The sequence below is a fragment of the Equus asinus genome, chromosome 24 (assembly GCF_041296235.1).
Source record: "Equus asinus isolate D_3611 breed Donkey chromosome 24, EquAss-T2T_v2, whole genome shotgun sequence".
NCBI lineage: Eukaryota > Metazoa > Chordata > Mammalia > Perissodactyla > Equidae > Equus > Equus asinus.
In genome coordinates this window covers 24,850,581-24,864,533 of record NC_091813.1, presented here as the reverse complement: position 1 = coordinate 24,864,533, position 13,953 = coordinate 24,850,581, and the positions used below count along the sequence as shown (strand labels likewise).

General features: G+C 33.2%; 1 protein-coding gene across 7 annotated transcripts in view; it reads left to right on the top strand.

Moving 5' to 3' along the window:
* SNX14 (sorting nexin 14) overlaps positions 1 to 13,953 on the top strand; it is a 72,653-nt gene that overhangs the window by 38,764 nt on the left and 19,936 nt on the right. For 4 of the 7 annotated variants that reach the window (XM_070496192.1, XM_070496194.1, XM_070496197.1 and 1 more), the window contains 8 exons: positions 276 to 320; positions 430 to 510; positions 611 to 725; positions 7,480 to 7,635; positions 8,007 to 8,131; positions 8,633 to 8,691; positions 10,528 to 10,554; positions 12,532 to 12,664. In XM_070496192.1, coding sequence (XP_070352293.1) covers positions 276 to 320; positions 430 to 510; positions 611 to 725; positions 7,480 to 7,635; positions 8,007 to 8,131; positions 8,633 to 8,691; positions 10,528 to 10,554; positions 12,532 to 12,664 — 741 coding nt within the window. The remainder of the gene's footprint in view (positions 1 to 275; positions 321 to 429; positions 511 to 610; positions 726 to 7,479; positions 7,636 to 8,006; positions 8,132 to 8,632; positions 8,692 to 10,527; positions 10,555 to 12,531; positions 12,665 to 13,953) is intronic. The other 3 variants (XM_070496196.1, XM_070496195.1, XM_070496199.1) reach the window with 1 other exon arrangement.

The window sequence follows — 13,953 nt, the reverse complement described above, 5'->3', positions numbered from 1 at the left end:
TTAATCCATAAGATTTTGAAGAAAAGAATAATTTATAAACATTTTAAATGCCAAAGTCAGAATAACTTTTCTTTGCCTATTTTCACAAAAGGTGAGACCCTGCATTGTAGATTTTTAAAAATCCCTCTGTATTACGTAAGTGCAGATGCTTTGCCACCACTCCATTTATTTCTTCATTTTTCTAGAAATTTTCATAATATGATAAAAGCTTTGAGAATTCTGGGCAGAATACAGTAATTGAATTATTTTGACCTATATTTATTATTTTCCATTAGGATACTGTGAATCATTTGCTTATCATCTTCATAGATGACAGTCCAGTGAGTATTGAACATGTTAGAAAGCACTTCAGATTGCATTGAATTTTGATTCATATCTGTCAAATCAAATGAGAGTTTTATTGAATTAATTAATTCTCTTTCTTCAAAGCCTGAAAAAGCAACCGAACCACCTTCCCCTTTGGTTCCATTCTTGCAGAAATTTGCAGAACCTAGAAATAAAAAGCCATCTGTAAGTATTTTAAGCAATAACTTGTATTACTTTTGATATAAACAATTTTATCACGTATTTATATAGTCTTAACTTACTCTTTCTCCCATATTATATTAAGGTGCTGAAGTTAGAATTGAAGCAAATCAGGGAGCAACAAGATCTCTTATTTCGCTTTATGAACTTTCTGAAACAAGAAGGAGCGGTGCATGTGTTGCAAATTTGTCTGACTGTGGGTGAGGCTTATCTGTCTACTTTATCAAAATCATTTTTAAACTTTTTAATCTATTTGACTATTGAGATCAGATTCGATGTTGTAGTTATATCTATCATTGGACTTTCGTTTAGTAGATATTCTAAGAGCACCTATTGCTTGTCTCTACTGTCCACTCCTTTCCAGATTGGGACATAATTGATAGCTGATTTCAGCCAAGTCCTATTAACAGGATAAAACTACTGAAAATTCAGTTTAATGAAAGTATATTAAAGACTTAATCATTAGCCCATATTAATAACACTATGTCACAGTTTTTAAGGATTATTTTGATAATCAAATACAAAAATGTTTTATTTTGATTGTAAGCTCTATAACATCTTGCATTATTGGCTTTATGAGACACTTGATGGGCTCTGTGAAAAGATTAATTTTTTAATGCACCTAATTTCTTTCTTAAATATAACTTTTTTAATATCAATTATTTTTTTATTGAGTTCATAATAGTTTACATCAGTGCAAGATTTCAGATGTACATTATTTCTTGACTGTCACCACATAAGTGCTCCCCTTCACCCCCTGTGCCCAGTCCCCACCCCCCTTCCCCTGGTAACCACTGAACTGTTTTCTTTGTCCATGTACTTGTTTATATTCCACATATGAGTGAAGTCATCTGGTGCTTGTCTTTCTCAGACTGGCTTATTTCACTTAGCATAATTCCCTCTAGATCCTTCCATGTTATTGCAAATGGATGAATTTGTCTTTTTTTCTGGCTGAGTAGTATTCCATTGTATGTATATATAGCACATCTTGTTTATACAGTCATCAGTCGATGGGCACTTGGGTTGCTTCCATGTCTTGGCTACTGTGAATAGCGCTGCAATGAACCTAGGGGTGCATATGTTACTTTGGATTGTTGATTTCAAGTTGTTTGGGTAGATACCCAGTAGTGGGATAGCTGGGTCATATGGTATTTCTATTTTTAGTTTTTTGAGGAATCTGCATACTGTTTTCCATGGTGGCTGCACCAGTTTGCGTTCCCATCAGCAGTGTATGAGGGTTCCCCTCTCTCCACACCCTCTCCAACGTTTATTTTTCGTCTTACTGATTATAGCCATTTCAACAGGCATAAGGTGATGTCTTAGTGTAGTTTTGATTTGCATTTCCCTAATGATTAGTGATGTTGAACATCTGTGCATGTGTTTATTGGCCATCTGTATATCTTCTTTGGAAAAATGTTCCTCTCCTCTGCCCATTTTTTGATCAAGTTATTTGTTTATTTGTTGTTCAGTTGTGTGAGTTCCTTAAATATTATGGAAATTAACCCCTTGTCAGATATATGATTTGCAAATATTTTCTCCCAGTTGGTGAGTTATCTCTTTGTTTTGATTCTAGTTTCTTTTGCCTTGCAGACGCTCTTTAGTCTAATGAATTCCCACTTGTTTATTTTTTCTTTTGTTTCCCTTGTCTGAGAGGACATGGTATTTGAAAAGATCCTTTTTAGTTCAGTGTCAAAGACTGTACTACCGATATTATCTTCCAGGAGTTTTATAGTTTCAGGATGTGTCTTCAAGTCTTGGATCCATTTTGACTTTATTTTTGTGTATGATATGAGAGAGTGGTCTACCTTCATTCTTTTGCCTTTGGCTGTCGAGTTTTCCCAACACCATTTATTGAAGAGACTATCTTTTCTCCATTGTATGTTCTTGGCACCTTTGTCAAAAATTACCTGTCCATAGTGTGCAGTTTTATTTCTGGGCTTTCAGTTCTGTTCCATTGATCTCTGTGCCTGTTTTTGTACCAGTACCATGTCGTTTTGATCACTATGTCTTTGTAGTACATTTTGAAGTCAGGGATTGTGATACCTCCAGCTTTGTTCTTTTTTTCTTAGGATTGCCATAGCAGTTCAGGGTCTTTGATTGCCCCATAGGAATTTTAGGATTCTTTGTTCTATTTCCATGAAGAATGTCTTTGGGATTCTGATTGGGATTGTATTGAATCTGTAGATTGCTTTGGGTAGTATGGACATTTTAACTATGTTTATTCTTCCAATCCGTGAGCAAGGAATCTCTTTCCATCTCTTTATGTCATTATCAATTTCTCTCAGAAATATCTTATAGTTTTCATTGTATAAGTCCTTCACCTCCTTGGTTCAATTAATTCCTAGGTACTTTATTCTTTTGGTTGTGACTCCAAATGGAATTATATTCTTGAGTTCTCTTTCTGTAAGTTCGTTATTGGAGTATAGTAAAGCAACTAATTTTTGTAAGTTGATTCTGTACCTTGCAACTTTACTGTAATTGTTAATTATTTCTACTAGTTTTCTGATGGATTTTTTTTGGATTTTCTATGTATAAGATCATGTCATCAGCAAACAGCGAGAGTTTCAGTTCTTCACTCCCTCTTTGTATTCCTTTTATTCCTTTCTCTTGCCTAATTGCTCTGTCCCAAACCTCCAGTACTATGTTGAATAAGAGTGGTGATAGTGGGCATCCTTGTCTTGTTCCTGTTCTCAGGGGGATGGTGCTCAGTTTTTGCACACTGAGTATGATGCTGGCTGTGGGTTTGTCATATATGGCCTTTATTATGTTGAGGTAATTTCTTTTTATCCCCATTTGTTCAGAGTTTTTATCATAAATGGCTGTTGTATCTTGTCAAATGCTTTCTCTGCATCTATTGAGAGGATCATGTGGTTTATATTCCTCAATTTGTTGATGTGGTGTATCACGTTGATTGATTTTTGGATGTTGGACCATCCCTGTGTCCCTGGTGTAAATCCCACTTGATCATGATGTTTGATATATTGCTGAATTCGAGTTGCCAAAATTTTGTTGAGGATTTTTGCACCTATGTTCATCAGCAATATTGGCCTGTTATTCTCCTTTATTGTGCTGTCCTTGTCAGGCTTTGGTATCAGAGTGATATTGGCCACACAGAATGTGTTAGGAAGTGTTCCATCTTCCCTAATTTTTTGGAATAGCTTGAGAAGGATAGGTATTAAATCCTTTCTGAAAGTTTGGTAGAATTCCCCAGGAAAGCCATCTGGTCCTGAGGTTTTATTCTTTGGGATGCTTTTGATTACTGTTTCAATCTCTTTCCATGTGATTGGTCTATTCAGATTGTCTCTTTCTTCTTGACTCAGCTTTGGGAGGTTGTAAGAGTCTAAGAATGTATCCATTTCCTCTAGGTTATCCATTTTGTTGCCATATAGTTTTTCATAGTATTCTCTTATAATCCGTTGTATTTCTGTGGAATCTGTTGTTATTTCTCCTCTTTCATTTCTGATTTTGTTTATTTGAACTTTCTCTCTTTTTTTCTTTGTAAGTCTGGCTAGGGGTTTGTCAGTTTTATTTGTCTTCTCAAAGAACCAGCTCTTTGTTTCATTGATCCTTTCTACTGCCTTTTTTTGTTTCAATAGCATTTATTTCGGCTCTGATTTTCATTATTTCTCTCCTTCTGCTGACTTTGGGCTTTGTTAGTTCTTTTCTAATTCAGTTAGGTGTAATTTAAGATTGCTTATTTGGGATTTTTCGTGTTTGTTAAAATGTGCCTATATTGCGATGAATTTCTCTCTTAATACAGCTTTTGCTGCATCGAATATGAGTTGGTATGATATGTTATCATTTTCATTTATATCCAGGTATTTTTTGATTTCTCCTTTAATTTCTTCAATGACCCATTGCTTGTTCAGTAGCATATTGTTTAGTCTCCACATCCTTGTCCTTTTCTCAGCTATTTTCTTGTAATTAATTTCTAGTTTTATACCATTATGATTGGAAAAGATGCTTGGTTATTATTTTAGTTTTTTTAAATTTATAGACTTGCCTTGTTTCCCAACATGTGGTCTATCCTTGAGAATGTTCTGTGCCCACTTGAGAAGAATGTGTATCCTGCAGTTTTTGGATGGAATGTTCTATATATGTCTATTAAGTCCAACTGATTTAGCTTTTCCTTTAATTCCACTGTTTCCTTGTTGATTTTCTGTCTGGATGATCTATCCATTGATGTGAGTGGGGTGTTGAGGTCCCCTACTATTATTGTGTTATTTTTAGTATCTTCTTTTAGGTTTTTTAATAGTTGCTTTATGAACTTTGGTGCTCCTGTGTTAGGTGCGTACATATTTATGAGCATTATTTCTTCTTGGTGGAGTGTCCCTTTGATCATCATATGCTGCCCCTCTTTGTCTCTTCACCTGTCTTATCTTCAAGTCTACTTTGTCTGATAGAAGTATTGCAACACCTGCTTTCTTTTGTTTGCCATTAGCTTGGAATATCGTATTCCAGCCCTTCACTCTGAGTCTGTGTTTGCATTGGAGCTGAGGTGTGTTTCCTGGAGGCAGAAAATTGTTGGATCCTGTTCTTTAATCCGTCTTGCCACTCTGTGTCTTTTTATTGGGGAATTCAATCCATTTACGTTTAGGGTGAATCCTGATACATGAGGGCTAAATGATGTCATTATATGACTTATTTTCCAGTTTTCCTGCGTTTCCTTTGTTTCTCGTCCTGTGTGTTTTGGTCTACCCATTGAATTATGTAGCTTTTTTTGATGTGTCTCTTTGTTTTTCCCTAATTTATTTTTTGTGTTTCTGTTCTGCTTTTTAGTTTAGTGGCTACCCTGAAGTTTGTATTCAGAAACTCGTGTATAAGATAGTCCATTTTCTGATGGCCTCTTAATTCCTTAGTCTAAACTGATTCAGTCCGTTTCCTCTTCCCCTCCCAAGTTTTTTTTCTCATATCTCGTTCCAACTTGTGTTGTGAGTTTGTGGTGAAAGTGACAAGATTGTCTTTGTTTTTGGTGTTTCCAGGTATTTTGAACTTTATTATCAGGTACAGGCCCATTTAAGGTTGCTATGCTTTCTTAATGAATTTATCCTTTTGTGATTGTAAATGCTCTTCTTTATCTCTGATAATTCTCTGTCTTGAAGTCTACTTTGTTTGATATTAATATAGCTACACCATCTTTCTTTACACGTGGGTTTGCATTATATATCTTTTTCTGTATGATTAATGTATTTCTTGTACACAGCATATGGTTGAATCTTGCTTTTTAAGAAAAACCTAGTTTGATGATCTTTGTTTTCTAATTGGGGGGTGTAGCATATTTACACTTAATGTAATTATTGTGTGTTTATTGTTAGGTTTTGGTGTGTGTTTGTGTTTGTTCCATGTATTCTTTGTTGTTCTTTTCCTCCTTTCTTGCCTTTGTTTGGGCTGCTTGAATGGTTTTTAGTATTCCATTTTATCTCCTCTATTGACTCTTTATTTATGTGTTTTCTGTTTTCTTCCTTTTTTTAAGGTGGTTGCTCAGAGATTGTACCAAACGTCTTTCTTTTATTACAATCTTCATTTAAAAATATTTTACTGCTTCAGGAACAGTATTTACCTCAGATTGCTCCCTTCCTGCCTGTTGTACTTATCATATATTTTAATTCTTTGTAGGCTATAAACCTCACAGTACATTGTTATTTCTTCTTTAAATAGTCAACAGCCTTACACATATGCACGCGCGCACACACACACACACACACACACACACAAATTTTGGTCCTTATAGTTACTGGCATATTTACCTTTCTGGTGCTCTTTATTCCTTTCTGCAGAACCAAGTTTCTGTTGTCATTTCCTTTCTGCTGAAAGAAATTATCTTCACATTTCTTGTAGTACCAAGCTGCTGGAGGTAAATTCTCTTAGCTTTTGTCTTTGAAAAGATGTTTATTTTGTCTTCATTTTTGAAGAATATTTTCACTGAATGGAGAATTTTAGTTTGATAGTTTTTTCTTTCAGCATTTCAAAGTCATTCTTCCATTGTCTTTTGGACAATGCTGTTGTTGCTAATGAAAAATTGGCTTCCATTGTTATATTTCTTCGCCTGTATATAACATGTTCCTTTTCTCCCTGACTAGTTGTACAATTTTCTCTTCACTTTTAGTGTTCAGCAATTTGACTATGATGTGTAATTTTCTTTTTATTTATTCTGCTTGGATTTTACTAAGAGTCTTGGATATGTGGGTTGTTGTCTTTATCATTTTTGAAAATTCTTGGCTGTTAACTCTTCAAGTATTCTGTCTCATTTTCTCTCTCCTTTCCTTTTGAGATGACAATATATAAATTTGGTATCATCCCAAAGATCTTATGTGTTCTGTTCAAGTTTTCTTTTTTTTTAAATCCTTCCTTTCCTCTCTGAAATATCTGGATAATTAAGAATTAAGGGGTAAACTCTGTATTAACACCTCTCGTAATAAAAAAAAGCAGTCAATATTTTGTCTATCCTAATGCTGTCATCTGTCATTTTAGAAGAAAAGATTTATTTATTCAGACTTTCAGCTCCATCACTGGTCTGTAGCTCCATGATGGAAGGAAATATTGTTTAAAAACATTGACTAGAACTCAAAAAGCCTTAGTTTTCACTGTTATTTAGTGAATCAGATGTTAAAATATTAAAGCCCCTTGGTATAAGAAATTAACCCAATATGTTCTTTAAAAAAAATTTTAGAAGTGTGTTTACTATTCTCAACTTTAGAAAATTTGTATTTTTATGCAAGTGTTTACATATTTAATATTGGTATATAAAATGTTTGATTTACTGAATTTCTCTTTCATCTGAGTAGTTATTTTACTCCCAATTAAATCTTTTTAAAAAACTTACAATGAGGAATAGATTGTTTATAATTGCTACTTTTAATATTGACTGCTAATTAAACTGGGAGCATGAAGTTTTCATGAATAGTTTTATATTAAAATAATTCATTTTTTTCTTACTCTTTCTTTATTTGCTAGAGGAATTCAATGATAGAATTTTGCGACCAGAGTTATCAAATGATGAAATGTTATCTCTTCATGAGGAGTTACAGAAGATTTATAAAACATATTGTTTGGATGAAAGTATTGACAAAATTCGATTTGATCCTTTTATTGTAGAGGAGATTCAAAAAAGTAAGTCAAAGATGATGAGGAGAATGAATTCTGTAGCCTTTTTACAGTTTTCAGAATTTTCTCATGTATTTTCTATTTATCATTGCAACAGCTGTGTGAGATACACAGGCAGTCATTATCCTGTTTTCCTAACAAGATGAAAGGTTTGATGAAGAAACTTATTCACAATTCACATCACTAATACTTGCCAGAACTGGACCTTGGTGTTTTTAATTTCCTATTTCTAGTGTGATTTCTACACCTTATAGTGGATTTTTATGTAAAACATAGTTTAAGGACTGTTTGTATGCTCTTTCATGGTCATGAATTTTAAAGTAATATATAATGTATGATATTCATAAATAATTTCTATAATATAATTTTTTTAATAGTTGCTGAAGGCCCATACATGGATGTTGTGAAACTTCAAACTATGAGATGTCTCTTTGAAGCATACGAGCATGTACTTTCTCTCTTGGAGAATGTGTTTACTCCTATGTTCTGCCACAGTGATGAGGTAAGTCAAAATATTAATCTTGTTTGATGATTTTTCTTCAAAATTTAGTGGTAGTTTTGATAGATGAGTGAGTCAAATAACGAAATAAACAGAAAAATAAAACATAATTAAGAAAATGAATATTCCTTTCTACTATATATCTTAATGGAGATTAGAAGTTGATTATAAAAACAATTCTCAATACCACAACTATGTTTGTGTATATGTGACTAGGTAGATTGTGACCAAATTGGTCTACCTGATTTTCCATATGCCTGCGTGGCTTTGTAGTACTGGGGTAATGCAGAAACCCCATTTTTCTTGTATATACGTTATTTACCGACCTGTGGAAATCAATTGGCCTGAATATCTCCATTTGCAATATTTTAATCCTTACTCTGTTTGACTGTGGTTGTATTCACTTGACTTAAATAACATTTTCTTTAAATTGGAAAATAGTAAGGTAAAGTGGAATGTTTCAGTATCAAATATTAATTTAAAAAATCATAATTATTTTTGAAGTATTTCAGACAACTTTTAAGAGGTGCAGAGTCACCAACACGCAATTCAAAATTCAACAGGTAAATATATTCAATCACATGTATGTTTTGTTTTTGTACTTGTTGATGCTAATCGTTCTGTGATAGCACCACTGTCTTTATTAGGCTATTTTTCTGTGAATATATCGCTCCATTGCTACATAAGTAGACAAGACATTTTACTCAGGAATTGTAGAACTGTACTACCTATAGTAACCTGAACATGCCTGAAATTCATTTAGAAAAATTTAATAAGATATATAGCATTGTCTTGTTAATCTCATAATTAATACATATTAGTGTTTTATTGGAGACTATGAACTGCATGCATAAATGATATTGACAGATAACTCAATTTTAGACAGTAATTTTTTTTTCCCAGAAAGTACTTTTTATTAGTACTTACTGGTTACAAAAGTGGAGATGTTTTTCTCCCTTTCCCTTCTGGCTCTCTGAATGACCAAAAGAAAAGTAACAGAAAAGAGAAGCTTTATTCATTTATAAACTGGATAAGTAATATCTTGATTTGTTCTTACATTGTTATAAGTACAAAATTGACACAGATGCCAAATTTTTACTTCTATAGAATAGATGTTCACGTTGCTCTCCACACCTTCCTGTTTGTCTGAGCAAGGTTCTAATAAATATATAAGTAAATTGGAGATGTACAGAGAGAGAGGAAGATAGGTCAGAAAACGAAATTGTTGTTTGGGTGGATAGTACAAGGAAAAATCTGAAAGCCTTAGCCATGGGGAGAATATATTGCATTTTTTGGTGTAACTGAGGGTTGTAGCAACAGATTTGAATTTCTTTGAATGTTAAGTATTACTTCTACAAAATGCCTCGGTATAAGTGGTATACATGTAATAACTTTTCTGAAAGATGGAAAATATGATTCTTTGTAAAGATATTCCTTTTTCCTACAAATTTATATTTCACAACCATGAAACATTGACTTTATTTAACAAAAATCCCATCCATGTTATTTAAAATAGCATTCTTTACCCAATCCATGCACCTTTTGTTTCATTTGGATACTTTTTCAAGACTTTTATGGAATTTCCCAGCATCACTTGAGAAACAGGTGGTATTTATCCCTGTTTATAGACTTAGGATGTTTGGAGTCTTATACTAGGAAATTAAGCTTCATGAAACTCCTGTATAGGACCATTTAAGGGTAAGCAGTTCTTTGATTTTATAAGCCTGCTGCATAGCTAAATCGAAGTCAGAGTCATTGCTTCAGAGATGGAAAGCTTTCTTTGCCACTTTGAGAATGCCTAGTTGTCTTCAACATATTAAGGCACTAATTTTGCTGGCTTTAAACTAAAAAATATGGGTTCTTTTTATTCTGGGTACTGATTATGGTCTTTTAAAGTGTGTTTTTCTTTATATTGACCTGACTTTCTTAGCTTAAAAGTTACTTTTTGAAATACTCAAGCTAAAAATGTGTGAAGCATGCATAATTATGTCTAATATGGACATGAATTCCATGTTGGAAAATACGAGTTTGTTTCCTGTGCCAAGTTTTTGGTGGCTTAGTCTCTGCATACTTTCCACTGAATCAAAAAAATGGGATGCCTAAACGAGGGCAAAAAATACAGAATTATTTCCTGACATACTGAGTTTTTAAGAACTTTTTTCAATGATCTGGAATTCATACTCTAAAACCCCAAAAAATGGTTATCCGTTGTGCTTTGTTTCTCTTTCCTCTGTTGTGTTATTCGTAAGAATTCCTTCCCTTTAAAAAGATGAATGCTATCTGCCTGTGTAACTTTAAAACTTTTAAATTTTTCTTTGTGTTCTAAAGTGAAATTTGTTTAATATCTGGGCTTTCTCTCTCTCCTTTCCTTATATAATTTCACATATCTGTTATTGCAGAGGTAGCCTAAGTTTGGATGATTTTCGGTAAGTCTTGAGACAGCAGGTGATTCTTTTCTATATAAATTATCTGTTTATGTCAAAAAAGTACACCCAAAACAACCTAACTACAACTAAAAAGGAAAAAAGTAAAACACTGTGCTATTACTGCCTTTATATCACCTATTTGGGATATCCCTTTAAAATTAACCTCTTCTAGGTATCTTCTTTTGAAATAGCATGGTGTATGTTGTCATAAAAAAAATTTCAGTATAAAAATAAAAAGCCAGTATCTAGCTTTTCAAGGACTATTGATTCATTCTTTTGTCGTTACTGATTTTGCTAAATTACTTTTGGAATTATTTGTGTATAAAGAACTTTCTTTAAAGTAAGAAGTACAATGTTTCTGTATTTCTGAGTATAATCCCAAGTGAAATATTGTTTTAAAATGTCGTATTTCAAAAAGTTCAATTGTTTTATAATCTGTCTAGATTCTAGAAATTATAATAATATTTTGTCAACACTTTCATATTTGTTTTTGGAAACATTTCTTCTGTCAGAGAGAATTGTGTTTACAATTCTGGATTTTTTTTTTGGTGAGAAAGATGTGTCCTGAGTTGATGTCTGTTCCCAATGTTCCTCTTTTTGCTTGAGGAAGATTGTCCCTGAGCTAATGCCTGTGCCAGTCTTCCTCTATTTTGTGGGTGGGACACTGCCACAACATGGCTTGATGAGCGGTGTGTAGGTCTGCGCCTGGAATCTGAACCTGTGAACCCCGGGCTGCAGAAGTGGAGCGTGCAAACTTAACCTCTATGCCACTGGGCCAGCCCCATGGATTTTTAAAAACGCTCATTGCATGCTTATTTAAATAAAATAATCTTCTAGTTTAAGTACCCTTTTTACTACTTACTACTTATTATTAGGATTTTTCCAGTTTTAAAATAAGTTTGATTTGCTCCTTCGACATGTATAAAATGCACGTCACTAATATACTTGGTGTATTTGAAACTTGGTCAGTTTACTTTTATTTCTCTAATTGTTGCATTATTTCAGTAAATGAATTTGCTTGTAGGAATAATAACTATGCATTAAGTTAAGCATTCAGAACAGACTGTCTTGGATTTTAAAATAGTCATTTTTATTTGAATATCTGTTGTAAAGGCAGTATTACATAGTGAGCATGAGTTTTAACTTGGATAAAAGTTATGTTTTTATTTGAAACATGGGGCAGTAGCTATAATGGAAGAAATTTTTGCTGCTTCTTGGCTTTTGTTGTTGTTTTTCTTGCTTTCCAGCTATTTCTGCTTTTAGAAATTTACTTTTGAAAAAAATTACAAAACCAGCATTTCTTGTATATGGCAGAGCAGGCTGCTCCTTAGGCTGCATTTGCTTTTATCCCTATGCTCATTGCTAGCCCTTCCCTTTGGCATTTTATATTTTCTTTTTATTACTTTGCAGTTAAGTAAGATGTATTTTATACTTCATTCCTCTTTTGAGTATTTATATGATTATAAAGTTGAATTTTGTTAAAAATGTCGTAAAGGACAGAATTTTTAAAAATTGCATCTAAAAATGAAGTACTGAGAAGGTCATAGTTTTATATGTTTTTCTGTTACACTGTGTTATTTTAGCAGGGCAATTCTAAATGGATATTTTGTTTTGAACGTTGATTTTACCACATTTTTTTACCTATTTCAAAATAGGTATGGCAATAAGAACTGTGTACCACTAGGGGGCTCTCGTCTTTTAAACATTTTAGTTCAGTTAATATTTTAAAGTTAAATAGGTAAATTTCAAATGTTAATAAATATTATCCTATTTATTCATCCCTCTAAATTTAAACTTTAAATATTCTGTCACTTTTGGTCTCTGAAATGTTGAGACTTAATCTGTGACTGAGAACTCCAAAAAGTTATATTATACGTTCAGTTTACCCTTTTCACAAGTATTCTTCCTTATTATCATTTACAGTAGACTATCGTGATAATTTGCTATGTACTTGACACATTTTTGTTTAATATTTAGAAGCACACAGAAAAGAGGAGAATCATTTGGAATCAGCAGAATAGGTAGCAAAATTAAAGGAGTGTTCAAGAGCACCACAATGGAGGGAGCTATGTTGCCTAATTATGGTGTAGCTGAAGGTGAAGATGACTTTGTAAGTAAAAATTCTTCAATTTGATGTATATATAACTTAGACTTACAAAGGCATAAAAAATTTTCTGTGCCGACTTCTTATTTTCCCTCTCCTTTATCTTCGTACTTCGGACTTCCTTTATATTCTCCATTCTTTCATTAGTTATTATAGTTTCATGGTGCTAATCTAATTTTTAAAGTTCCTGAGCACTAAGTTACTGCTTACTAAGGCCAGAATGGTTTCTGTTAAGCTGAGATACTACTAATAGTCAAAAAATTTACCGTCTTTTGGTTAGGTTTTTACTTCATATTCTGATATTATCTCTTTCCAATTGTATAGTCCAGGCCTATGGAATTGTTAATAGATGTTCTGACCTTTTGCTGCTCACTGTCGTCTGCAGATCAACAGCATCAATACCACCTGGGAGCTTTTTATAAATACACACTCAGGCTTCATCCTAGACCCATTGAATCCTAATATGCATGTTAATAAGTTCCCCACTTGATTTATATGCACATTACACCCACCATACTATTTTATTTCTCTGTATCTTTGTACATGCTGTCCTGCTTGAAATGCCTTTCCTTTATTTACCTGGAAAATTCATACTTGTCTTTCAAAATCCAGCTGTTCCTCATAAACCCTTACCTGAGTCCCCAAATAGAATTGAACATTCCCTCCTTTGTGCCCGTTAGATCATATGTTCAAGCACCTACCATATTGTATTTGAAATTATATGCTTATGATTGCCTTCCCTACCAATTAGTGAGTTCCATAAAGACAGATATTGTCTCATTTGTACTTTTGATTTAACACATTTTTATTGAACAGAGACCCTGGATTCTTATTTTGCTTTTTAATGACTCTGAACACTAGGGATTAAAAGGTGATTTAAGACATAGACTTTGCCCTTAAGAAATTTGCTAACCTGGGTATAAAAGGGATGAATGGTAGTGGTTAGCTTGGCAGTGACCAAGGAGGAGGAAAGTTAGGAGAGAGGAATAAATAAACCCAGTTTTCCTCCTTACCCCTTCTTTTGACCTCTGTTCCACTGCATTGATGAATTGTTAAGGAGATTCACTGCTTCTTCAAAACAATTTAAATGAAAGAAAATCTTATTTATTTTTTCCTTTTTAGATAATCCAAATACAGCGTTTTTTTTTCTTTATGCCTTTGTTTGTCCCGAAAAGCACGAGTAGAAGAAAAACAGTAGACCAGAGGAGGGAGTCTTTTTTCAAAATAGTGTTTACTTATGTTTTTTAATTTTAAGCATATTATAGTCTCAATTTTTTAATAATATAGGAGAGTGC